This window comes from Serinus canaria, chromosome 1 (assembly GCF_022539315.1).
Source record: "Serinus canaria isolate serCan28SL12 chromosome 1, serCan2020, whole genome shotgun sequence".
NCBI lineage: Eukaryota > Metazoa > Chordata > Aves > Passeriformes > Fringillidae > Serinus > Serinus canaria.
In genome coordinates, this window is record NC_066313.1 from 80,513,041 (window position 1) to 80,539,883 (window position 26,843).

Consider the following 26,843-nt stretch of genomic DNA (forward strand, 5'->3'; position numbering starts at 1 on the left):
CCTGCTGCAAAAAGCTTCCCAGGTGAGTCTTTGACCAGAATGTAATCATTAACTGTGTCAAAGGCAATAGGTGTGCCAAGAGCTGTTTGTGTTCAGCCATGGTACAAGCTGGAGAAAGTACAGCACTGGAAGGCTCCCCAGCACTGGAACGTGTCCAGGAACAACTGTTCCCAGCATTAGTTCAGCCAGGATTTACAAGTAATGTCCTGAACAGCTCCTGGACATAGTCCAGAGGTTAGCTCAGGCCAGGGCTAATTTCTAAAGGTAGTTTGCATGTGTCCACTTTATTTAGGGGTTTAAGAAAGTGTGTCTGGACTCTTATATGTAATTGGCCTCTGTGAAAGAAAATAGTCCCAGCAATGTTTAGTCTAATAATAAAACATCTAATACCATTATAAAATTAATCCAATAATCAAATAGCAATGTTCAAATGTCTAGTGTAAAAATCTGAGAGAATCTCATTTTTCTAGTTGCCCATGTGTACTTTAAGAGCTCCAAAGATACTTCTAGTATGAACTGGCCCATTTTTGACAGTCGAACAATGAAATTCAGGCATCAGAATTAAAAAAAAATTCATCTCCATAAATTAATCATTAATCTTTTTAATATGAGACAGAAAGACAATTTTTTTTCCTTAAGATTAAAATGTAACTAAAATTTGTTGAATAAAATATTGCACTCATATTTACTAAATAGAAGATATCCAATAAGGACAACTTAACCAAAGAGGTAAAATTAGCCAAAATTAAAAGCAAACACAATAGGATTTAAAAAGATTGCATATGAGGTATCATTCTCTCTTGGCTGCATCACTCTTTTATGCAAGAAAAAGAAGAAAGTAAAGAAATGCCAGACTTTCCACAGGGATATACAGCTGACTATGAAATGCACTTTCAGACTCCTCCATTTTTCTTGGTTATCTCATGATGTCAGCAACTAACACTATCTCTTCATTTTCAGATGTTATTGACTGTATTTTGCTCTCCATCAGCTGAAAGGAAAATAAAAACTTCCATCAGTTTTATACATAATGTTATATTTGTCTCTACCTATGCACAATTCTGAGAGTATTTCACCTGTTTTTGCTGTGTGTAACCACCACAGTCTGTTCTGCTTCCTTACAAAACCCTATTTTGAACTGTTTTCTGTGTCACCTTCTTTTCTTTCCTGCATGTGTAACTTGCTAGTGGGTAAGTAGGTGAGGTGTACACCTGGAAAGATTCAAGGGGACAGCTTGGAGGGTGGGACATGGGGTGACACATGGTTCAGACACTGGGATCAGGTGTGAGGAATTTTATGGTGGCTGTATGTGGCGTTACATTTTATTTATTAATTTAGTTGTTTGTTTGTTTATTTAAATTTTATACATTTTTTAAATTTATGCATCAGTTGTAGATGAAGAGAATGAGGAGATGTGCTAATCTCACTGGCAAATTCAGCCTTGCTCAGCTGGGGAGTAGCAGGAGGCCTCTGATGTCCAGGACCCTGTTTGAGAGGGTGCTGCTGGTGCTGGTGAGGGGCTGTAGAGGCAGCTGTGCTGGTTTTGTTTCTGGCTGCCTCACTGTGCCCTGTTGTGTCATTGTCTACGTCCTTGTGTTGGGAAAGTGAACAGCCCTTCCTGCTGCCTGGATCTACCAAGGGGCACATCAGCCTGGGCCCCTGTGAGACTGGAATGGGAGAAACCCCATGGTTCTGGAAGAGCTCTGCATTTGACTTCCCTTAAAAACTCTCCTGTTGATTTTCTTTTATTTTTCTTCAGAATATGGCAAAGAGAAGAGTGATCCTCTGTAATGAATTTCTTATCATTTAAAAATTCAGCCAGTAGAGTCTTGTATGTATTTCACACATTTATTTTAAAAACAGAAAGAGAACATACCTCTGGATTTGTATCAGCCAGTGTAAAAAAAGCAGGTTTTGGCCCTGGGATCTTTGGAAATGCAGCCTTCCAAAAGCCAGTCCTGGAAATCACAACGTATTGAATACAAAACTAAAATTGAATAGCCATAATGTGACAACACCATTGCACCCTTGAACCAGCTCTTATCTTCCTCTTCACTCTTAGAAGTAAACTGAAAAATACACATAATCTCAATACAGACTGACCATATATCAGGAAAACATGAATCATTTAGAAGGTAATAGACTAATTTTTTATTGAAGATTTGCTAGTAGTAAATTTCCTTCTTTGACAGAGAAAGAAATTTGTCCTGCTATGTCACTACAAACAGTGAAAAGTGGGGGTAAAAGTTTTGACAAGTTGAGAGGGCTGTACCTTCTCTGTACATTTCTATGCAAAGTGCATCATACAGGAGAATATACTTTTTCTTTCTGTTTCTGTTTCACTTATGGGGTTTATTTTACCTATCCTACAGAGACACCTCCACCATATTAGTTTAAAAACTTTAGGTGTTACACACAAACAGAGAAAATAAAATAAATGCATAAATTGAATTTACCTTTTGCAGAAAAAAATTGTGATGATTGCCATTAAGGGTGTTGCAACTGCTACCCCAAGTAAAATCCATACTGAAGAAGATACAAGTTCCTCATTTCCTGAAAGAGAAACAGTCATCAATTATTATTGTCATTATTATTTTTATTATTATTATATATTATAAATATTGAATATAGAAATTTATAGTAAATTAATGATATATTATTTTATAGAAATAAAAGTATATATTTATATGTTATATACAATATATTATATATATATATATTATTAGTTCTAGTAGTAGAAGTCATCATATGAGGAATAGATCATTGAATTACAGAACACAGAATAGTTTGGGTTGGAAGTGACTTTTAGAGATCACCTAATTCCAACCACTCTGATACAGGCAGGGATGCAGAGCAGATTGCTTAGAGCCCCAGCCTGGCTCTGAACACTTTTAGGGATGAGGCATCCACAACCTTTCTGGGTAACCTGTGCCAGTGCCTCATCACTCTCATGGTGAAGAATTTCTTCCTAAAATCTAACCTAAATCTACACTCTTTCAGTTTAAAGCCATTCCCCCTTGAATACAACTACATGTCCTGGCACAAAGTCCCTCTCCAGCTCTCTTGTATCCACTTTAGATACTGGATAAGTGTAAGAGGATGTCCCTGGAGCCTCCTCTTTTCCAGGTGGAGGAAACCAAACTTTCTCAGACTATGAGAGGTGCTCCAGCCCTCTGATCCTTCTGGTGGCCCTCCTCTGGACTTGCTCCAAAAGGTCCATGTCCTCCCTGTGCTGGGACCCCAGAGCTGATGCAGCACTGCAGGTGGGCTCTCACCAGAGCAGAGCAGAGGGGCAGAATCCCCTCCCTGGCCCTGCTGCCCACGCTGCTCTGGATGCAGCCCAGGACGCGTTTGGCTTTCTGGGCTGTGAGTGCTCATGGCTGGGTCATGTCCAGCCTCTCATCCACCAACACCCCAAGTCCTTCTCAGCACAGCTTCTGTCAATTCCTTCATCTCCCAGACTGTGTTGATACCAGCAGCTGCCCTGACCCACGTGCAGCACCTCGAACTCGGTCTTGTTGAACTTCATGCTGTGTCAAACATCTGCTGTGGTGACTGACTGTGGTGAATGTCACTCTGAAAGGTTTCACTTGGGATAAAAATGAATTCTGTCTTTTTTCACTTTAGCAGAAATGTCTGATGGGAAGAATTAAATATGATCCTATTTGTCCAGCCCCTGGAGTAAGCAGGAGCTCACTACAGCTGCAAAGATGTAATTAATTTTTAATGTTATTTCCAGTGTTAGAGTGTTAAAAATCATTTAAGTCTCTTCCCACTCTTCTCTGTAGTGTACTGTGAAACAAAACGTTTGCTAATCCTTTTTACATGTGTGTGTGTCCATAGGTGTGTGACAATGTGTGATGTAGACAGGACATCCCTGGGGGAAGAGTAGCCCAGGGCATGGATTTGTTCTTACCAAACTCAACAGGCGCACTCCATTCCCCCCAGGCTGGGTTCACAAAGCAGGCACTGCCAGCTGCTCTCATTTTCAAGATGTACTTCTTTCTTGTATTTGATCTTAGAAATATGTTACTATTTTCCCCTTCCTAAAAAAACACCCAAAAAACTGAGTTGCTTTTCTTTGTTCCATGCCTGTGTTGACAATATGCACGTGCCATTTACCAGTGAAACTTTAAAGAGGCTATGAAAGCATCACTTATTAAAGAAGACTGCTCTTACAGAGAAAAAAAAATATTTATAGAATATATACACAAATATGTATCTCAAAAATAACCTGACACTCATGTAACTTTTTACATTTAGAAGCATTTAATCTTTTACACTGTAAAAGTATAACCTGTGATTTCTTATGATATGGTCTGATTTATTGATAGCTTCCCTAAGCACATAGAGAAGTAGAAAATCCTCTTTAACCATCTCATTCATGTACTGCTAGAACACTGATTTGAGGAATAAGGTGTCTATGCACCTTTCCCAGCTCTGCACTATGAGTTTTCAGAAAAAGCATAACTTTCCAGCCAAACCTGTAAAATAAGTAGATGACTGCAATACTCAGTGTTACCAGAATTTAATGTAATAATATTCTTGCTCTTGGTGGCTTTTGCATAGAGGTGGGATGTGCAAGCTGCAGTGATTAAAAAGAGGTGCAGCATACCCGGATGACAGCTTCCATCCCAAAAGGACTTTTGTGGTCTATGTTTTTCATAAACAAAATTGAATTCCTAGCAGATATTTTATCTTTTCTCTGTAGCCAGTGATGCATAACTTCAAAATCTCTTCCAAATATTTGAAGAGAGTGGACAATGTAATGAAAAATGGGAGCTTTTTCAAAATAATTACAGAAAATAAATGTAATTTATAATAATTTTATTTTCAAAATAATTACAAAAAATAAATGTTTTTGACACAGTAATAAAGTTCTGCCCCAGAATGTATAGTAAATTACATAAGTAAATATGCCATGATGATTCAGCAGTTTGATGTACTCATGAAATCTATAAATAAGGTTCCCATAAAGCATAGAACACTGAGCACACACTGATTTAAAGGTATTTCCATACTATTTACTTTTCACAGTTGACAATGAAATGAACATGTATTGGTGATGAATAAACAAACAGACTCACTTGTATGGAAGTATATATGGGTTTTCCTTTAGGATTATCCTGTAAATTGAAAGAAAAAGAAAAGCAACTAACTTTATTTTTATCATTGCTTGGTTTATGTTTCAGTAATAATTAATTTTTATCTCCTGTTCCATTTTTCTGCATTCTAAAACTTGTGATTTGTCTAACATCTAATATCTAATATCTAATTCATCTACAATGCCAAGTTTCCATAGTAATTAATTCTGCTACTGAAAGATATTTGTTCTCCTTTTCATCACAGTTGAGATATAAATTTTATTTCAGATTGAAACACAAAGCAAACCAGACCTAAATGAAAACTATAAGTTTATTCTTACAGACACCAGGGAAAAAAAAAGAAATAATCTGTGAAATAGACCTTTTCTTTTACACCCAGTGTTTTAATGCTACAATAAATGTCACTGTATGCAATTGCAATTACTATGTGAATATTATTTTGTTTTCTTTTAGATGAAGAAATTTGGGATTGGCATGGAATCACAGATATTTTAGGTTGTCCTCCACTACATTTTTGATAGATAGAATAAAATTTACTAATTTTAGTTGAATAACCATAATAACTACCACATAATGTACTGACCACACACAACTAATGGCTGCAGACTATATCCTCTCCATTAGACAACTAGTTAGGTATTTTTGTAATTATTTTGCAATGCACCATTTTAGAACAAAACTCAATCAATCCAGACTTATTTTTTCAAATAATACCACGCCTGCTCATGTGGCATCTGGACATGAGGTTGTTCAGCCTGGAGAAGAAAAGGCTCTGGGGAGAGCTTCCAGCACCTAAAGGGTCCCACAGGAAGGCTGAAGAGGGATTTTTCCCAAGGGTATGTACTGATAGCACATGGGGGTGGCCTTAAGATGAAGGAGGGTAGGTTTAGATGAAATATTAGGCAGAAATTCTTTACTGTGCTGGTGGTGAGGCACTGGGACAGACTGTCCAGAGAAGCTGTGGATGTCCCTGAAGATGTGGAAGAGCTCAAGGCCAGGGTGAATGGGGCTCTGAGTAACTTGGTCTAGTGAAAGGTGTCCCTGCCATGGCAGGGGGATTGAATTAGATGGTCTTTGAGGTCACTTCCAACCCAAACCATTCTAAGATTGCATAAAGCAAGATGCTGTCCAGGATGCCTTCTAGGATCTGCACTCAAGATAAACTATGCACAGGGACCAATCTAGGATAAATATTTGGCCAATGAACCCCTTGTTCTTCTTTATTGGTGCAGGGGTAACCTGAAAGTTTTCAAGGGTGATTACAGAGCACTATGGGGGATGGTGAAGGGCAGAAAGTCCAGATGGTACCTCCTCAGGCCTTCCAGTGAGAGGGAAAGACTTGAGCAGAATTTGCAGTCATCCAGCAGGTCAAGACCTGGCTAAATAACTGCTGTCACAGGCTGGGCTTTGTCCTCTATGACCTTGGGATCCTTTTTGAGAAGGAGGGGCTACTGGGCAGGAATGGGATACATCTCTCCAAGGAGGGTGATTGTATCCTTGCAAACAGGTTTGGGCAACTGGGCCTTCTGCTGTGTATAAAGGAGTTCCTTGTATGCACAGAGCTCTGTCTTGGGATAAATAATGAACCAGTAAGAGAATTTGTGTGTAGGCATCAGGGGACAGATCAGCAGAGTTGTCAGTGATAAAACAATAAATTTGGCAGAACATATTTTTTGTGAGTAAGTCTTCCAAAGATATGATTATAGCTGCATCTGATAAGAGTCAGAGGAGCCTACACTGCTCAATTGCTGGAATAATTGCTGTACTTTGACATAATTAGCTGGGTGAAAACTGCTAATGATGATGAAAAATAGCTAGAAAATTCAGACAAAGTATGAATTGAGTATTCTTTATAAAATGCATATTACATATATTAAAAGATATTAGAAAGCATGTATTGCTTTACTGCAATAGATTTTATTCCAATGTCAGACAGAGTTTTCGATAACATTTCCCTGTTACAACAGCCGAGTGATTCAGAGAAGTAAAGCTGTTTCACTGCAGTTAGCTGGGCGTGCAAAAAGACTCGACTTTGAAATAGTAAACCCAGCCCAGACTAAGAAATTCCAAATTCCAGAATACCTTCAATCAGCCACTAAGTAGGAGGCCCAATCTGGGGGTAGCTCAGGAAGATTTTTCCTTTGCAGTCTCTCTCTGCCACCCCGTGGCCTTTCGGTGCAGCTCTGCCGCCGTGGTTACCCCTACCCTCGCAGGGGAGCACAGCAACCTCATTGCTCCCCTGCTGCTGCCAAAAGACTCGCAAAGCCAAGGTCACCCCCTCACTAACCTGTCCTTAATCAGACCTTTCTGCTTTCTCTCACATTTATTTTCCTTTATCATTCTAAATCTTCAACTTTTGGAGCAACAGGTGTGATGCTTATATCTGGGTAAGCTATTTGTATTTTATACATAGAGATATTTCATTCATTTCTATTAACTCAAAATTGTTGTGTGAATGCACATTTCCCTTTTCACTCTTTAAAGCCCAGATCTGGCCTTCCACAGAGATCCAGTTTCCATTGGAAATACTCCAATCCAGGGCAACTCCAACAAGTTTTAGCGAAAGAAGAGCCTTTTTCTAAGTGCTGTCACAAACAAAGCTGTGATGTGTTTGAATCTTGATTAACCATGCTTCTCCTCTGGGACTGTCCTAGACATCCAGTGTATCTCCAGCAGTGTATTACTCAAGGAGGCAGGGATTAAAAGAAAATAACAATGGGGCAGTATGGAAGTGCAGGATTTGGTATGGACCTGAAAAGTGCAGTCAAAAGGAATGGGGTGCTATGTATGGGGAAGGCTACATCACAGAAGAGAGACTTATTTACTTTTCACTCATGTGTATTGGTAAATGCAAATACACTAATTAATGTTAAATGTAAGTGAAGATATTCTTACCTTATACTTTACGTTAATTTCATATTTAAAGCACATGTCCTTGCTAGAATGACTTATTTGGGGTCGTTGCCATTGAATTATGCAATCACTTTTAATTTCATCACAGTTGACTGTGATATTTGATGGAGGCATGAGCTTTTCTGAAATGACATAACCAAGAATTCAAATAATTAAAATAATTTGATCTCTTTTTTATTTGATGAAAGAGAGTGAAATTGCAAGTAACACCTCTATGAACAAAGATATTGGTTTATCTATTTTTCTTAGAACCTATTAGAAATAAAGACCAATGTTTTCTAAATCATCTACACAGGATCACAGAAAAAAAGAAAATGGACTATGACAGGAAAAACGATATAGGAGCTACAGAGAAACAATACCCTCCATTTATTTTTCTAGAGGAGTAAGGTCTGTCATATAAATACTGTTTTCTTTTTAAGAGAATGTTTATTACTGTGAACGAACTAGCGGCTGCTATCCCTAATTTAAGAAATTCAAAGATCTTTTTTCTCTAAGCCTCCTCATGATGCTTCTGTGACCTGAAGGTTTTGCCTTCAATCTGTTGTGAACTTTGCAGTTTATTCCCTCCTTCCAAAAGAAATAGACATACAAAATTTTAGAAAGACTCTCCATTTTTAGTAGTCTAGCCAATTTCTTCATGTATTGCCCTCACTTCACAGATGTAGGAAAAAATATCAGGACCTTTATATTTTGATCATTGCCAATGACTTGATTATTGGAGCAGCAAAAGACAGTCACTCATGGCAGAAAGGGTGACAAAATGGAAGAAGGTTTAGTATGAGCTAGAATACTCCTTTCCGTCAGTCTTTAGGGACAGGCCTGACCTGTTTGTGATGGGCTACTTGGTCAAAGAGCAATCCTGTTTTATCTGCCACGAGTGACATTACAGCTCAGTTTTTTCTTAAAGAGCAAAACTTTTCTGTTCAATCTTTTAGCACAATACCAGAACCAGTGTGACATTTCCAGTGAGACTTTGCAGCAGAAACAGTGAGTGCACAGGATGCTTTCAAGTACAGCCCCACGTGCCTAAGGGATGTTGTACATGTCTTAATTCATTTACTCCAGGCTACAGTGTTCTGTATGTCATCCCCTCTGGCAAAGAAAAGCAGAAATTAGTGCTCAGATAAACTTCTAAAAAGTCTCCTCTCTCTTCTGTTGGGTGGTGTTTGGCCATCACTGAAAGAGCAGCAAGGGAAAGTACAGGTTTCAAAGTCTTGTGGACCTTGCTTGAGAAAAACCTAAAATTCATAAGGGTGGATTACTAAAGGACCTGAGACACAATACAGCTGTGAGCTTTCCTGTTTAATTCTCCTCTTTGTCTTTTGCCTGAGGAATAGGTTTTCTTGAGAAAGCCACAGTCTCTCACTCTGAACTCTAGGTGAGACAGGGTACATGGTTCCTTCTCAGGGATAAATGCCCTACTATTTTCATACAATAATTAAAATAAAGCTAAAATAAAGTATTGACTTACCAATTTTATACAGGTCAATGTACTCATCATAGAATTGGATCAGGGAGTCTTTGCTAGACCCATTCACCAGGAAGTAAGCTTTTTCCATCCCTATGCTCACATTTTGGAAGATACATCCCACATTTCTGCAATTTTCATCTTTAATGTAAAGCTGACATTCCATCTCCTCTTCATCTCTGTATACAGCAAAGTATTTTAGTTAAACATGGGCACTGTGATGTGTTGAATGAGAATTCAGGCTTCCCTGTCTCAAGCAGACCTACTTACCTTGAATTCTGCCAGTAGAGAAAATACTGTGTGTCTGCTGGAGCATCCCTTCCTGCCTGCCAAGTGCAGTTCATGAGGAAGATGTTATAAATCACACAGGAGAAGTTTTCAATGGCCGACCCCTTCATGCCTGCAAACACGGGAATATCCATGATGAGGAAAAATCATGTGACTCCTCCAAGCTGGAGGATCATGGCACACACTTAGCTATGTTAGACTCCAGCTGGTTATTGCTTGGTTTGAATGGAATGACTTGGTTTGAAAGGAATTACTTATTTCATTTTGTTTTCTAACACTGAAAGATATTTGCCCTGATAGATTAAATGAAGAATTTTTTAGGGATAAATCCCCCAAAGATGTGATTATAGCTGCAAAAACCAACGTGTGTGGAAAAATGAGCCGGTGATCTCAGGAGAACTGCATAAGCACTATGGACATGCACTGGATGGCTGCTATTTTAAGGTCTAAATATTGTTTTTCTATCCGCTATATACAAAGTTAAGGGTGAATAGATGTCAGGCAAGTGGGTAAACAGCTGCAAGTAGAAAATATCAAAATAGGTCACAGTATTGTCCATCAACTCAAGTTACCCAGTGCTGAATGTGGTAAGTTTGCTGAGGCTGTTAGTTCATGTGCTTTCAAGGATGTAGATGAGATAGAAGGAAGAAAACCTTTACTGTGAGGGCAGTGAGGCAATGGAACAGGTTGCCAGAGAAGCTTGGATGCACCATCCTCGGAAGTATTCGAGGATGGGTTTGTTGGGGCATTGAGCAACCAGATGTCCTGGAACACGTCCCTGAAGGAGGTGAAACTAAGAGATCTTCAAGGTCGTCTCCAACCCAAATCATTCTGTGAATATGATTCCATGACTGAGAAACAGTCTCTCACTTCTAAAAAGTCAGTATCAAACCCAGGAAAAAATCAAAATTGTGTCTAGGATCTTTCTTAGCATGCCACAGGTACTTTATTTGAAAAAAACCTTCATTTAACTTAGTTCCATATACTCCTCTGACAGCTTTTTAGATTTTGTCTTGGATTTCCTAGAGACTCAGTAAATACCTCAGCAAACAAAACAATTGGAAAGAAAAAGACGGACCTACCTTTTATTTCAAAATGTCTTTACCTCGTTTATCTCTCTATTATAATCTTCAGGTTCAGAGAAGATGGAAAGACTATATTTTAAAAGGCTGTATAACTATAAATAGGGCTGTCGCCCTTGCTGCTTGTGTTTTGGGGAACCATCTTTGCAAAGGAAGTGTTGCAAAATAAATATTCATCACTTCCCCCCTGATTCATAGCAAATTTTGTAATTGCACAACTCAGGATTTCTTAAAACGTAAACAAGAAGTTAGCTGGTTAAATTTCCCCTTTTGATGCACCAGAGTATGGTGGTGTTTGGGAACCCAGAAAGTGCTAAAATTTACTTTTACAGGTATTTCTCTCTAGCTCTAAACAATACTGAGAAGTACAAAGCATCTGTCCCTGCAAACCATCTCTGGGGGATGGAAGATGGGGATTCTCCATGGAGGGCATCAGGATGAGGCCAGCCCACCCCACCTCCAGCCCAGATCAGGGCAGCTGTGGGCCCAGGGCAGCCCCAGTCCTGACCTCAGGCATGTCCTGGGGGACTGGGACGGGCCATGGGCTTGAGGATGGGCCCAGCTTGGCAGGGGCCATGTCCAGGCAGGGCAGGGCTGTGGGAACCTGGAGAATGGCCCTGCTGTGGTACCACTGGGCAGGGGCTGCTGGATACAGGGGCTGATGTGGGGTCCTGGGCTCTGGGCATGGTGGGAGAAGCTCCAGGGACTAGGCAGGGATAATCAGGTTTGTGGGGGTTCCCAGGGAAATGACAATGTAAACTGTAAATGTTCTTTAAGCAGATGGGAAAAGGGGATTTCACATCTTGGATATGATATCTTCAGATGAGATATATCACTACAAGAAAGTGTGATGTGTGTTTGTCCTCATTTCATTTCTCGCGATGTGAAAATAGCCAAACTACAAACTGCCACTAAAACAGAAAAAAAATTGCAGGTAGTAAGCATCCAACCACAAACAGCCACTCCAGGCCCTCCTCTTGGGCATTTATTACCTTTTTGGGTCACAGCTGTGCATTTTCTAAAGAAGAGAGTTATTATAAACAGTATAAAGCATCAAAAGCTCCTTTAAACCCTGAAAAGCTTTATTTCACAGAAGGCAATGTAATTTGCTTAATATGGAGATATAAAATCCATGTAAAGTAATTTCATTTCTTCACACTGAAATTGAAGCATCGCTAGAAAATATGACACTTTTCAAACATCAAGATATGTCACCATTTTCCTCTTAAAAACACACAGATCCTTTCTGCCTGGAGTTTTTAACTCTTTTTAACTTTGTATGAAAGAGAACAGTCCATGGATGTCTCTAACACTTCAAATTCTCGGCTTGGTATATGGCCGTTGTAGTATATAAAATGTATATTAATTATATTATATGATATGAGATGATAGTATATGAGAGTATAGTAGATTATATTATATGATATGTATATTAGATGATAGTATATTAATGATAGTATATTATATGAGATGAGATTATAGTATATAGTATGATATTAGATTATATGAGATGATATGAGTAGGATAGTAGATTATATTACATTACATTACATTACATTACAGTACATTATTCTATTATTAGATGATATTATATGATATTACATTACATTACATTATATTATATTATATTATATTACATTACATTACATTACATTATATTATATGCATATTATATATATATATATAGATATATATATATATATATAAAATTGCCTTTATCAAAATGGAGAGGTCATCCAGATCCTACAGCTTCTTTATTGCCATATGGAATAATTTAACCATATCAGCAGTAGTTCTTATGTATCAGCTATTCACAGATGACTAGGAGGATATACTTGTGTCCAAGAGAGGAAGCCAAAGGTAGCTCTTTGCTGTCTTCCCCAGAGACAAAGAGAGCTTCCCTTCTAGAGACCCAGAAATGCCCAGGCTCATGAGTATTTCTTCTTTCTGGATTCTGGCTAAGGTGTGAGATTGTTGACTGATGAGATAGAAGCAGGCAGTCATTTTCTGGGTTCATTATCTCATGTTGATTGCAAATATCAGTTATACTGAGTTGTTGCTGAGGCCAGCCAGCACCACAAAGAGGATATCTGACATGCTTTCTTCTCCTCAGCTCATGTAGTATAAAGTGAACAGGTCTAGTGAAGCTAGTCTACTCATCATGTTGGAAATTTTTTGACTGCAAAATTATTTTCTACCACAAAAAGAAACCAAAACAACAACAACAAAAAACCAAACAAACAAAAAAAAAAACCACCAAAAAATCTGCCTCACCTCTGCTCACAAGCAGTACTAAAAACATAGAGCAAGGCATGATAAAAGAACTGATGTATTAAGTGGCCCTCTATGGTTGTGTTCATGCATTTAATCACATCTGTTAATAACTCGGTGTTGACTGAGGAGACAAACAACTCACTTTGAGCATCCAGAACTTCAGTCATCCGCAGAATCAAGAGCCATGAGAGAGTCAAGAGAGCCTTGCCTGGGCTTTTGTGGTTTGAGAGGTAATGACCTAAGGCAATGTTGGCTCTGTAAGCCCCAATTCACGGACATTCACTCTCTTTGTATGTTAGTAGAAAATAAAAATGTGACAAAGTTTTTCTGGAGCATATCTAAGAGACAAAGGGTGGGAATGACAAGCATGTATGTATAGATGGATATTCTACCAAAAAAAGCAGATTTAGTCAAATATGCAGCTCATTTTGGTGAGAATCACTATGCCTACCCCGATCACATTATAGATGTCAACAGACAAAGCAAATGAAAGCTTGGACATCAGGTGATGATCAAGACAAAGCCCTGCCTGGTGATCATCAGACAAAGCCCTTGATAGTTATTCAGCAGTAAAAGCAGACCATTTTCAGAAGTTTCAGTGTACTTCCAGGTTAAATGAATTCCATACACAACCATCTATGTATTTTTTTGAACACTGACTGTACTGTAAAGACAGAAGAAAGGACTTCTGATCACAAAAAATGTAAAACCCCACAGTTTATTGTGTCCTCATCTTTGGAAGAAAGAACTCAGCTTTGTGGTGGTGAGAAGGGGAGTGACAAGTACCCAAGTAATAAAATCAGAGCCATAAGAAATATAATGGAGAATCAAATGGGACTCTGGGAAACAGAGAATTTTCTTTGCCTGCTTTTCCATGCTCCCACTCTGCAAATCTCTTGAGCCTGCAGAGAAGGCAGCAGGGAAGCAGGGTGTTTTTGTGTCCTTTCTCAGATTTTGTATCTCTGAAACACAGTGAGAAAGAGTGGAGTTTGAGGTTTTGACTTGGCTACTTTGTCTTTAAACTGGAATTGCTGCAGCAGAACAATCCAAACAGCCCAGAAGGACAGTGGTGTTTTTGCAGAAAAGGGAACTGTCCTACCCAGGGGATTTCTTTTCTTGTCTATATTTAAGCAAACTCCTTACCTAAGGTTTTCAAAAATGCAAACAAAGTAAACACATTTTAAAAATTCCCAAGCAAAGAGGGTGCTACTAAGAGTGCTACCAAAGTCTGTCATCTTTCAGAGACCAGACAACTTGAGTGGCCTTGAGAGCACCCAGGAGTTGGAAGCAAAATGAGAAGAAGAGAAAGAGAAAAAAGAGAAAGAATAAAGGAGAGAAGAAAAATGTGGGCAGAGACACTAGGACTATTTACAGACTTTTGGCTCTACGGGAAGTGAAGTCATTGCAGAAACAGTATCAAACCAAATGTTTCTTAGAACTCAGAAAAACTTGAAGAATAATTTATTGCTTCAACAAAACCAGGAGTGTTCACAAGAGCTGTCTGTCTGGTGTTTTGCTGTACTGGCGTGTTGCAGCTTTTGCAAATGTCACAAAAATACAAATGGTAGACAAGACCATTAATTTTTTCCTTGCATCAAGAACTTTCTAGTTTTTAGCACAGAACAGAGGAACAGCCATAGGAGACCAGAATAAAGGACTTCTTCCTATTTGAGCATCCAACGCAGTTAGTTAAAAGATTCTAAAGCCTGACCATCCTTTCCCACTGATTTTGGGGTCTTTGCCCAGGGATGGGAAAGCAATACCTTAGTCCCACACCTACTACCACCTCCACTGTTTCATGGCCATGGCTTATGGTTTTCTTTTTGGTTTGCTGGTAGTGAACAAGTTTTCGTAATGACTTTTCTGTCTCAGAGTGAAAGCAGTGAAAGCACCAATGATCAACTCTGTGTGAAGAAAGATGGAGAGGATGCAGTAGACTGTATCTGTTTAGTTGTCCTTAGATTACAACGAGTGTAGGCTTTAGTTTTCCCATTTAATGCAGGCGCTTTTATCTATTGGCAATTATAACTCAAGTAAAAGGATCTTTTTCTGGTTCTGTTTTAAACAGACATTAAAAATAAACTTTTATTGAAAGCTCATTTAGAAACACAGAACTATAGAAAAATTTAGTTCCAAAGATGGTCTCTTGACAGTAACCTGGTCTAGTGGAATTTTATCACTGAGAGGACTTTATTTTCCGTGATAGGATTTCAGCCTCTTGAGATGACTTTAACCATCTTGAGACTCGATGGAATTATAGAATACACTGAGCTGGAAATGACCCACAAAAGTAATTGGGTTCAACTCTTGGCCCTGCTCAGGACAGCCCCAAGGGTCACACCATGTGCCTGAGTGTTGTCCAAATGCTTCTTGAACTCTGTCAGGCTGGTGCTGTGACCACTGCCCTGGGGAGCTGTTCCAGTGCCCAAACACCTTCTGGGAGAGAAACATTTTCCTGATACCCAACATAAGCCTCTCCTGGTACAGCTTCAGACCATTCCCTGGGTCCTGTCACTGTTCACCAGAGAGAAGAGATCAGTGCCTGCCCTTCTGCTTTCCCTCACAAGGAAATTGTAACTACAATGAGGTCTCCCCCCAGTCTCCCCCAGGCTGAGCAGACCAAATGGCCTCAGCTTCTCCTTAAGGTCTTTCACCATCTTTGTAGCCCTTCTTTGGACTCGCTCTAATGGCTTTATATCTTTATTATATTGTGGCACCCAAAACTGTCCCCAGCACTCAAGGTGAGGCCACCCTGGCGCAGAGGAGAGCAGAGCAGGACAATTCCCTCCCTTGCCTGGCTGGAGATGCCATGTCTGATGTAGCCCAGGACAAGGTTCGCCCTCCTGGCTGCCAGGGCAGGATTGACTCATATTCAATTTCCTGAAAATTGAGGATTTTCTCTCATATCTCCTTATTAGTTGGAGGATTCAGGCTGTTATGCTTCTGTTTCATCCAGGTGGTATAAAAACACACAACTGGCCTGTACCATTTAAAATTAGCGAGTGGCAGGCTTCTGCTGGAGAGTTCAAATGCTCAATTTCCAACATTTCCCACTCAGTACATATACATATGTACATCTGCTACCTGATAGCAATCATATATTAAGTAATTTTTTCATCTAACACAGACAGGAAGGGATGAAAAACAGGAAGCAACAAATAGACTTAAGGGAAGATTGCATCCAGAGCTCTTTAAGAGTACTCACTTTGTATGAACAAGTAATCTTTCTTAAGAGGTTTGATATGGCTTCATGCAGTGAGCTTTCATACAGATGTCAAATTCCATTCCTGATAACAATCTCAGTATGGCTGTACCTTTTTTGAGAAACTGAACCAATGGAGATCCTGAATAAACCCCTTAAATTTGTTTGTTCTTATATATATTTTTTGCATGTTGTTGAAAAACAGTAAAATAGCTTCCAAAGCAATACTGTTTTGTTTTTTTTTTTTTCTGAAATACTGCAGTGTTCATCATAATAAAAACCAGAAATAGTCCAAACTTTACTGTTCATAGAAAATGTAACCAAACACAAGAAGGCTTTTAGAGATAAGATCTTGGGGAGTTGTCTTTACAGCTGACACTCTTCTCCCTGTTTCCAGGAGTGAGAGAATATGAAAATCCTCTTAATTCTTGCCAATAAGGTCTATATGCTAGAAAAAAACAAGTTGCTCATTTCACTTGCATTCCGTCACTTCTTCAATATCTGTTATTTCTTCAGTTTCTTGTTTTTTTAATAGATTCATATATTCTATCTATTAAAGGAAGAATATAACATTTTGTTAGTTTTTCATGCATGAGATTAGTCACAAGGTCATGATTTATGAATCTTCTGTCATTAAAATTTGTTATTTATTGTATAAAACCTGTAGCAGGACTCTGTCAACTGGAAGACCAAGGTACATATGTCTAGATGATCCCTCCATACAGCTCCCAAAGAGGAACAGAGGCTTTTCAAGGAAAAAGCTGTAAAAATCATCTTTTAAAACATAAAAATTTAACATGGTGAAGGAAGAAAAAATAAAAGTATTTATAAGGGCTTGCCAGTAATTCAGTGTATCTCTGCAGATAAATTTTGTCTTCCAGACGTGCCTGCAGCCAGCCTAAAGACTTTGCAAATTGCAGCAAACTGCCACATGCTCTCTAGAAGGACAGTTCCTGCAGTGTCTCTGTTTGCTCCTTCTTATGAGTCATTCCAGGGTTCCACATAAGTTAGCACCTCTCAACATTCTGCTCTAGTTTCCTGCTTACCATACCCTAGAAACTTTTACCCCCTTTAGCATCATTGCCAAATACTAGCATGGCAAAACTACTGGAGATTTCTTTGTCCCTTCTCTCCCTGCCTGCTTCTGCATTATTATTGTGCTGAGAAACTTCTGCTCAGCACTATTTTAGTGATAGCATATGGCTTATAGGGACAGCAGGGTGAAACTGCATTTTCCCCAATTATTTCATAATGGAAAAGGTAAAACAGACAAGTTATTTGTGTGTGGACTTTCTCTGTCCATATTCCAAGAATAAGAAAAAGAAAGAAAATTGATTCTTGCTTGTGTGCATATTTCTGACAGTTAGGTCATACCCTTGATACTAAATTTTTAAATTTCAGGCAAATGGAAAGAGAGCATACCTGGAAGTCCATTGGAGAGGGCTGACGGAATGGGTCTCTTGGCCGTGGTACTGTAGCAGATGTTTTTTTGAAATAAGCCCTTCTACAGTGACAAAAAAGATTTGGTGAAGAAAAGACTTAGTTTTCAAACACATGAACACATACTATATAATAATGCTCCTGAGGTACTATTTTATTTCTCTAAGACATAAATAGTATTCTTCTAATTCAAAAGTAGATAAAAATTACACAGGCTGGATACAATGTTATAATTTTGTTCAGAATTTGGATGACACTAATTTATTTTCTGACTTAATAAGGTCTCAAAAAAAGGTGTTTTTTTAAGTATGTGAAAAGGAAACGTTGTCAAAACATGAAAAAAATTTAATGTACCACCCCTCTACATTGCAAGGTCAGATGGTGGGAAAGAGGTATGGATATAAGGCCTTGGCCCAGTATTAGAAAGCATTGTATTATATTAATCAAGTGGATAAGTTGTGAATCAGAAGCATGGAGGATACTTGAGGAACATCCAGCAGATTATTCCCAGTATAGCTCAGTGTTGATTTTCTCCCTCCCTTGTCTCCTTTAAAAAGAAGCCAGAAATTTTCTGTTGGAGGAAGAAGTGTTATTTCAACTATAGAATAAAAATTTCGCACAAGAAGTAAGACTTACACTGTCATGCAAAGGAGAATTGCCAGTCCAGCTGCCAGGCTTGGTATCAGAACCAGCATATATGATGAAGTAGATGTAAGTTGCTGTGCTCCTGAAAATCAAGCAATCATCAAGGTGTTAGTTAGCATCCCAGGACATGAATAATTGCACAGCTGTGTGCAATCTGCTTTGCATCAGGGTGTCAAATGCTGTATGAAGGGATGACTTTAGCTCAGCACCTCATTGCCCTGTAGCATGGAAAGGAACAGAGTGGCTGAACACCATATGGAGTGTCTACAGGAACTTGAAACCTGAGGAACTGAGTCCTACAGAGTATTTAAATATCCAAGGTGGCAGAGAGCAGCAGCAAGAAAAAGGAGATTATAAAGTCAGGAGCAGAGATGGAAGAAGTAAAACAGCTGGCAACAGACTTCCAAAAGGTCTGCTCCATTCACTATCCCTGGGCAAGAAGCACTGTCTCCCAAGAGTGACTGGAGAACCCCCTAATAGCAAGAGACATGACAATTCTTCCACTCTCTCTGTCCTAGCAAATTAACCTGCAATTATCAATGTGTTTCCATCTGTAAGCACAAACTAATAATAAGGCAGACAGGTAACAACTGAACAAGGTCAAGGAAGGGATTTTTATTCTTACCAAACTCCACAGGTGTACTCCACTCTCCCCAGTTTGAGCTGACTAAACAAAAGCCTGCATCTGTTGCTCTGATTTTGGCGCTGTACATTTTTTCTGAGCTGAAGCTTTCATAGAGGTAGGAGTTATCTTCAATGATTGCTGCCTAAATGCAAAATAAGTAGAATGAGAATTTTTGCATTATTTTTAAGCAATTATGATAAAATTTTATATTTTACATTGACATAATCTTTCTGTGAACAGATTAGAGTGAAATAATTAGAAAAATATCCCTTAGTAAGTTAGATTGTTTATCTTAGTTCCTCTTATTTGAACATTTTTATTATTGGGTAAAACAAAGGTGAAATTTGCTGTATGTTTCCCTGGCTCCTTAGACTCTTCTAACAGTGGGACTTACAGGAAAAAAATCTTTAAAGATCTGGCACTTTGTTACAGTGGATATTTTCAAAATCGAAGTAGAGTTCAACAGACAGATTTTTTTTTTTCCTGCCATCTTTACATTGGTCTAATCTTTGAGGTAATATTTTCTGGCCTCTTACATCTCAATCTTTTCCTGAGAGTATTAAAAAATAAAAAGTTCTCCACATTTTTTGTGTTACATAGAATCATGATCCATATTTTTACACATATATGAATCTGTTAGGAAGTAAAAAAGAATGTAAAATGGAAGATTATGTGAAGTAATATCAAACTCCACATGTGCAGGTGTTTTTGTATCAAGTTTTATAAACAGTTTAAAACTTCAGATTTAGAAAACTTTTGAATAATGAGCATGGGTAGTAAATTGAAACAGGTAGTGTGAAGCCAAACCAATTTGGTTGGAGGACACTCTGACACAAAAGAAATTTCAATATAGCATAAATCTTAGATTAATACAGACTTACTGTTTTAGATGCAGTTTTGGTGTTTTTCTCAGCATCAGCCTAGCAACAAAAAAAAAGTTCAATTTTTAGGATTATTCTTTTGTTACTCTACAATAAAGGGTCTTCTCTCGTGAATGTTTGATTTTCAGAAAGAAAAAGTGTGTAATATTTCAAATACCTTCTTTTAAAGAAGGCATTTAAACTGTGAAATTTAGGCTGTTTTTCCACTAAGTGGTTTTTCGTCTCCACTGATGCTCTGAAATATTGCACCATTTAAATTTGCAGAATTGAGTATCAAACCACTAAACAAACAAACAAAAAAGGCTGAGGTTGACAAAATGTTTACATTTTGATTCTTAAAATGAGGTATCTAAAATTTACAAATCAACTTGGACAATGTTTTTTCCATTGTTTTTTTTATCCCTGTGTATCTTTTGCATTCTTAAACATTTAATTCAGCTAAGTTATGTCTCCTTTTGTTTTTTTTTTTTAATTTTTCACTGTTGGAACAAAATAAGCTCACAAATACTTTGAACTTTATTTTTGATGGATGCAATATTACTTTCCATATTCATTCAAACTTTCAAAAGAGGGGATGAGAACAGGGTTGTATGTGTGGAAATAGAAACAAACAAAATGCTGTTAAATGTCATCATTCTTCTTACCTTGTTTTCTATGACAATTTCATATTTGAAACAACTCTTTTTTTTCACATGACTTGTGCGAGGTGGTTGCCACCAAATGCTACATCTATGAGAAGCTTCTGTACAGTCCACTGTGACATTTAATGGAGGGGTGAGCTTTTCTACAATAATATAACCAGAAATACTATTGATTAATAATAACTCTCTTCACTCTGCCATTTTAAAAATATAGGTAGATGTTCAAGCAACTGATCTAAAAAGATGCAACTTTAGCAGAATTTCTTTATTGTCCCCATATTTTGAAGAAGGACCCTGGAGCACCAGGTGCAACAGTAAGGAAAATTAAAAACACAAGACATTTATTACATTTTACTGAATTCAGCATATGATTTCTTCGGGTTTAGTTTTATTTCTTGGGTTTAAGGGTTTGTTTTTTTTTTAAATACTGTATTCAAGTTAAACAGAATTTTTTTTATTAACATAACTGGTTCTTTTCATTATGTGGATGAACAGCATTACGAGATTATAAGTCCAACATCTAGATGGTCCCCCTCAGGAATCCTTAGCTAATTAATTCTAAAAGATGACACCTCTCTCTCAGAGAATAAATATTTGATGGAAATGTTCAAAATTTTCTGACCTATGATTCCAGATTATTTCTGTATTCATTAGTTTCTGTCCATTCTTATACTTTAGGGCTGAGAAAAAGTGAAAAAAACCACGAAGCTATTATGGGAAGAAATATTTTTTAAATGTATGCATTTTCCCAGGGATGAATTCTTCATTCTTTTAACATATAACTGGAAACAAAAAATGCTTACCAATTTGGTATAGCATTATCTTCTTCTCATATGACTGAATGCTTTGTCCACCTCTGGACCCATTTACCAGGAAATAAGCATAGTTATTTGCTATTGTCACACTTTGAAATCGGCATCCTATGTGCCTTCCACAGGTATCTTTGATGTAATTTTGGCATTCTGTGACATCTTCATTCCTGTACATGAAATATTGTATCAATAAAACATTGACAATGTCACCTGTCCAACCACAAATCAAAATTCCCAGTATTCAAGCAGACCTACTTACCTCAAGGGCCTCCAGTACAGGAAATATTGGGTATCTTCTGTAGCAGTCCTGCCCACATGCCAGGTGCAGTTCATGAAGGAAACATTAAAAATGACACAGGTAAAATTTGCAATGGCTGTCTCATTCATGCCTGCAAACACAGAAAGAATGCCCCATGTCCATTCTGCAGAAAGATTGAATAGCTCCTCAAATAATACAAACAGATCTTTGCAAGCTCATTTAGCAATTTTTTAGCTACCTGCTTGGCAAATCCCACTGTACATAGTTTTGGTCTTGTAGTTTTGTCCTTGAAGATGTCAATGGTGTTATTTCTATTGAGCCATGAGGATTATCGGTCATGATTCCAGAAGCCATAGATGTGACTGGGATTTAACTGAGTCTTTAATCAACTCAAGTATAGAGATTTAGTGGAAGTTAATAACAGAGACAATCACCATGGTGTCCTTTGTTCAGATGCCCTGTTTAGCTGAGGCCCAGTCTACAATGGAAATGCAAATTCTGCAAGCATGAGCAGGGTGGCAAAATTCTCTCTGCAGTGCTTGTATTAAGTGCTCTGACCCTTGGTTACAAAGCACTAATAATTTAAATAAGATTTTAAAGCTGTCCACTTTCTTCTGTGTGACAGCTGGTTGGTTACAATCTAACCCTGAGACTGTTTCCTGAAGCTCATCCCTGCAGAAGTGTTCCAATTTCAAAGAGAGAATGATGTATTTTTTTAATTTGGAATTGAAACTAGCTATCCTTGGATCCAGTACCTTGGATTCAAGGATAGGGGGAATCTTATTAGCACTGAATGGGATAGAAACAGGCCTGAATATCCATATAATTAATGTAAAATCAAGACAAAGCTGGAGCAGAAGTTTATAGCTTGCTTAAGTTAACTCACAATCTGAATGAATTCCTTGTTTCTCCCCCACCAAAAGGTGAGATCTCCAACAGGAAATGATGAACATTGAGTACCTCAACAGCTATCACTGTTAGTGATAGCTTGGAAAGCCACAGTTTTCCAAGACTAACCCAATCACTATCAATTGAGTTTAAGCACCACACACACAACATTTGCATTTACCTCTCTAGTCAGCCCTAAAACTCCACATCTGATTCTTACATCTTTGGAAATAAAGAGAAATTTTCAAAGATATGAAAAAGTTGTCAAAGTACTACTGGATTTCTGGAAATCTTTCTCTCTTCCAAGAGAAATCTTGAAACTTTTTCAAGAGCCTGGTTCAGCAGCATTTCTTTCAATGGCAGTGTTGGCCTAAGCATGCCCTGTCCTTCCCCATCCTTCATCGATCCTGCCCGATTCCATCCTGCCCCCCTGGCTGTGCCAATGCCACTTCTTGTGGGGCCCTGTAGTGAGAGGTTTTGAACACATGATCATTACAACTAATGCTCCTCTCAGCAGTTTTTTTCTTTTTGGTTGGTCTTTTTTATCCTCCATCAGAAAAAGTGGAACAAGCTCATCTGAGTTGACAGTGTGGGCTAGCAACTAAGAGAAGAGCTGCCTAAGCTATTTCCATAGCTGTAATAAAAACTGACCAATACTTAGTCACTAGAGGTATCAAATTTATGGTCAAGTTTACATTTATGTGTAAGTTAAGTATTTACCAAACTGCTTTTGAGAGTTCGGTCATTACCGTACTTGATGAGGTGATGGAGAGCTCGGAGCAGTTCTCTGCTGCAGATTCACTTTAAGACCCTGGGCCATCCAAGTCTGGGCACTTCACTCCCTCATTTAAAAAATGAATAGAGAAATTGTCTTCCCATGAAGAAATTGCTGGGTAAATGACGCAGTCTGAAGTATGATCACAGGTGCTGTTCAAGGGTCTTAGAGAGATGGCTTCCTCAATGCTGTAAATCTAAAGAAAAAGGGTTATTCTGATTTTAAATCTGTTCAAAACCTGTGAGGGCCAACAAGCAGTTGAGTACTCAATGACAAAGGAAATATTCAGGCATATGCTGGGAATAGATATGAGTCTCTCTATACATGTTGCTGACTGGACATTTTATCCAAGGTTTTGAGGAATTTTTTTTCCATTTTTTATTTATTCATATTTCTGTGGTTATGACAAAGAGAATCTAACAAAGTATATAAACACCACTACCCTTTCAGTAAGGTTTGGTTTTGAGCCTACTCTATTCATCCAGCACTGTCAGCACTACCTTTTTGTTTTTATTAACACCTGGAATAGAGCTAAGTCTTCATGAGACTTTTAGCCCACATTATTTCAAAGAGACACTGATATTTTTCTGCCTCCAGTTTATACTGAGGACTACCTACATTTTTCTAGCATATTTTTGCTTAACCACTCCCATATTTGTCACTTGCATATGTTTATTTCCTTAAAAAATGGTAGGACCATATTCTTATTAGTCTTTTCTGTGAACTGTGATGCAAAAACCATTTTAGTTTCTCTACATTGTACTCATCCTTCTGAACTGTCTCCTGTATTATTTGATCATGATAGTAAAATACACATGCAAATACGTTAATATCCTCTGAAGCATGCTTTATTTTCAGATACAAATAACTCTTTTTCACATATTTTACTATCTTTAGATATATTTGAAATGATTGAAATTCTTTTCATGAAAGAGGTAAGATATTTAACTGAGATGTGACAATTATAATTGCATGCAAATGCAGAACCATCACTGTTTCAAGCACCTAGAGGGTTTTTTATCTGTTTGTTTGTTTATGTCTATGTTCTCAGCTTAGATTATCTCCAACCCTTGGGCAGACATCAGAAACAATGCAGGCACCGTAGCTTCAGAAAAATAGCAGAGAAAAGAAAATTTGGCTCTGCAACCATTTGGAACATTGAAAATAAAAAATATTAAAACAAAAAAAAAATTAAAATATGCAAATAACTTTACTCTTTCAATCTGAAGATGCTGTTAGGTGTGAGGTGGAGCTTTTCTTACCTAAACCTACCAAAAAGCTGTGTACGTGATCACAGGGGAACCAGTAATTCTATACTGCCTTAACAATGTCTAGGGAAAAAACAAAATAACAGCTCCTTTAGACCAGTTTATTCAATCTAGTCTGGGACAAGATGAATGAAGGCTTCACCATATTTGCTTTTTGCAATGCACCAAAAATATAGCCCAGAGGAATCTCTCTAATTCTGAGCTATCCACCTTTGCCAGCTAAATCCAAGAGGATTCATTCCTTTCCTTTCTTACATCATCTGGAATTCACATGTAATTACTAAAAAAAAAATACTGCTACTATTATTTTCTCAACTGAAAATTTATTATTAAAATGTCTTTTTCTCCTCATTCTTATACCTGTGCATGTATCAGAGCTGCTTGTCTTTAGAAAAACAGTTGCAGTAGAGCAGTACTATTTTCCCCAGAGATGTTTCAAACTTCCTTCCACATCTCAAATAGGTCCTGTGCAGATTATTGATGAAAATCTTTAAGAAAACCAAAATATTTCTATGTGATGTTGTTTCCTTTCTGTACTGTAGTTTATAAAGTTTCTATGAAAATTGGCTACTGCTAAACTCTGTGCTACAGCACAAGTTATTTCTCAGAGAAGCATGAACCCTAACACCCTCCCACAGGGGATGGTCATGTCAGGAATTCAAAAGCTGAAATGCTGCTGCAGTGTCTAATCTCATCTAGGCTGATTGGAGAGGTGATTACATGAGAATAAAAACTGTCCAGTAACCTGCTGATTATGAGTAACACAAAGCCATTTATTTTATCATATTTTGATCCCATGATGATTTTTAAAACCAATGAAAAGAAAGGTTTGTAACTTAAAAAAATAAAAACCCACAACTTATACTTGACTATAAATAAAAATATATAAATATTTGATATATAAATGACTATAAATATGGCTATTTTTTTGTTAAGGGAAAGTCTGCATTGAGTATAGGACATTAAACTAGACCTCTGAGATTTGTTTCCCAGCTTTGCTCCTGAAAGACTTTTAAAGACGTTACTGTCAGTTGGAAAATATGAAATGGAATTACTGCTTCCATGCTGGATGTGCCATGAGGGAAAGGTCATGCCTGAGTTCTTGCAGAATTTTCAGGGAATTGTGTATATTAAATCTTCTAAAGTATTAAAATCATGAAAGAGAAAAGATACTGACATATTTCCGTTCTACTGGTGCCTAAATGCAATACTTCTTAAAGAGTTCACTCCATTTAGTGATTTTACTGTATGGATGCAAAGACCTAAAATCCAAACATTTCCAATTTGACTGTGTTTTCAAGAGACAGTAACACAGGCCCTCCAATTCTGTAATTAAGGTTTAATTTAACAAACAAATAGTGCTATGTGGATGAGACTAGTAACACTGGAAACTGCAAATTTTAAAATGTAATTATAGAATTATTTTCAGATTGTAGAAAAAATACACTGTCAAAATATTGGCTAAGACATTCATCAGAGGAAAGCAGGCATTTGCTATCAGGTAGGGTCTATCCAAACCTCACAGTTATTTTAATATTAAAATTAGCAGAAATTACAAAACTCAGTATTTCTTTGCTTAGATTCTTTGAGGTAAAATAAAAGAGAAACAGAAAAGAAAAGAGAAAAGAAAACCAGACAATATTAAACCTACCTTCTCCTTGAAAACCTGTTTCCCTGTGCTGCTTACAGTATGGAGAACAAGAAGAATAGAAACTATGACTTTGCCTTGGTGTATTTTTGCATGTTTTGACAATGTGATTTCATTGCCTCATTTCCCTTATCCTTACTTCCGTGAAACCCTGGGGAGCAGCAGGGTCCCTCCCAGCCTTGGGACAAAGGTCAGAATAGAGGGATGCCCTCTTCATTGTTTGATTCACATAATTTTCAGTCATTTCTGTCACACATTTTTCATATAAATGTTTGTACAGGGTGCCACCTGAAAGATAGATGAACAGGAGTCTTCCTTCTGGCTCGGGTGTAGGTCAGCTGTCATTTTTCCAAGCCATGCCACTGCTTTCTGCTAATTGCTTAGGGATGCTGCCTGGTACAGGAGTATCAGCCCACTGCTCTGGCCTGCAGAAGAGCTGCTCCCAGCTCTGCACTAGCCAGCTTCATTCCCTCTAGGTGGGTAACAAACCATGTCTCTGGTCTTGACAGCCTTCCTGCTTTGTGTCCACCTTTTTCTGCGCTGGGTAAATTCAATGCACAGATCAGGAAAAGTTTCTGTGTTTATGAAATGGCCTGAGTGTACCAAAGCCACATTATGTCACTGGT

The 26,843-nt window shown here is 37.9% G+C and overlaps 2 protein-coding genes across 5 annotated transcripts; both read right to left on the minus strand.

Moving 5' to 3' along the window:
* Positions 1 to 586: 586 nt before the first annotated feature.
* LOC103812628 (granulocyte-macrophage colony-stimulating factor receptor subunit alpha-like) lies at positions 587 to 11,006 on the minus strand. Its single transcript, XM_050971804.1, has 9 exons — positions 10,860 to 11,006; positions 9,760 to 9,889; positions 9,493 to 9,668; positions 8,001 to 8,140; positions 5,088 to 5,126; positions 3,917 to 4,046; positions 2,457 to 2,553; positions 1,877 to 1,958; positions 587 to 991 (listed from the first exon to the last, which is right to left on the minus strand). Exons 2-9 carry the CDS (start codon positions 9,885 to 9,887, stop codon positions 917 to 919), a joined length of 867 nt encoding a protein of 288 aa, XP_050827761.1. The 5' UTR covers positions 9,888 to 9,889; positions 10,860 to 11,006; the 3' UTR covers positions 587 to 916.
* A 3,555-nt stretch (positions 11,007 to 14,561) lies between these two features.
* LOC127060146 (granulocyte-macrophage colony-stimulating factor receptor subunit alpha-like) lies at positions 14,562 to 26,326 on the minus strand. 4 transcript variants are annotated; one of them, XM_050979935.1, is made up of 10 exons: positions 26,221 to 26,326; positions 23,281 to 23,497; positions 21,639 to 21,768; positions 21,371 to 21,546; positions 20,571 to 20,710; positions 19,927 to 19,965; positions 19,046 to 19,187; positions 18,412 to 18,502; positions 17,758 to 17,839; positions 14,562 to 16,885 (listed from the first exon to the last, which is right to left on the minus strand). In XM_050979935.1, the coding sequence occupies exons 3-10, from the start codon at positions 21,764 to 21,766 to the stop codon at positions 16,808 to 16,810; spliced, it is 876 nt and encodes a 291-aa protein (XP_050835892.1). In that variant the 5' UTR covers positions 21,767 to 21,768; positions 23,281 to 23,497; positions 26,221 to 26,326; the 3' UTR covers positions 14,562 to 16,807. The 4 variants fall into 4 exon arrangements, with proteins under 4 accessions (XP_050835892.1, XP_050835886.1, XP_050835902.1 ...); XM_050979929.1 differs by having other exon boundaries at positions 23,276 to 23,497; XM_050979945.1 differs by having other exon boundaries at positions 23,247 to 23,497.
* Positions 26,327 to 26,843: the final 517 nt, after the last annotated feature.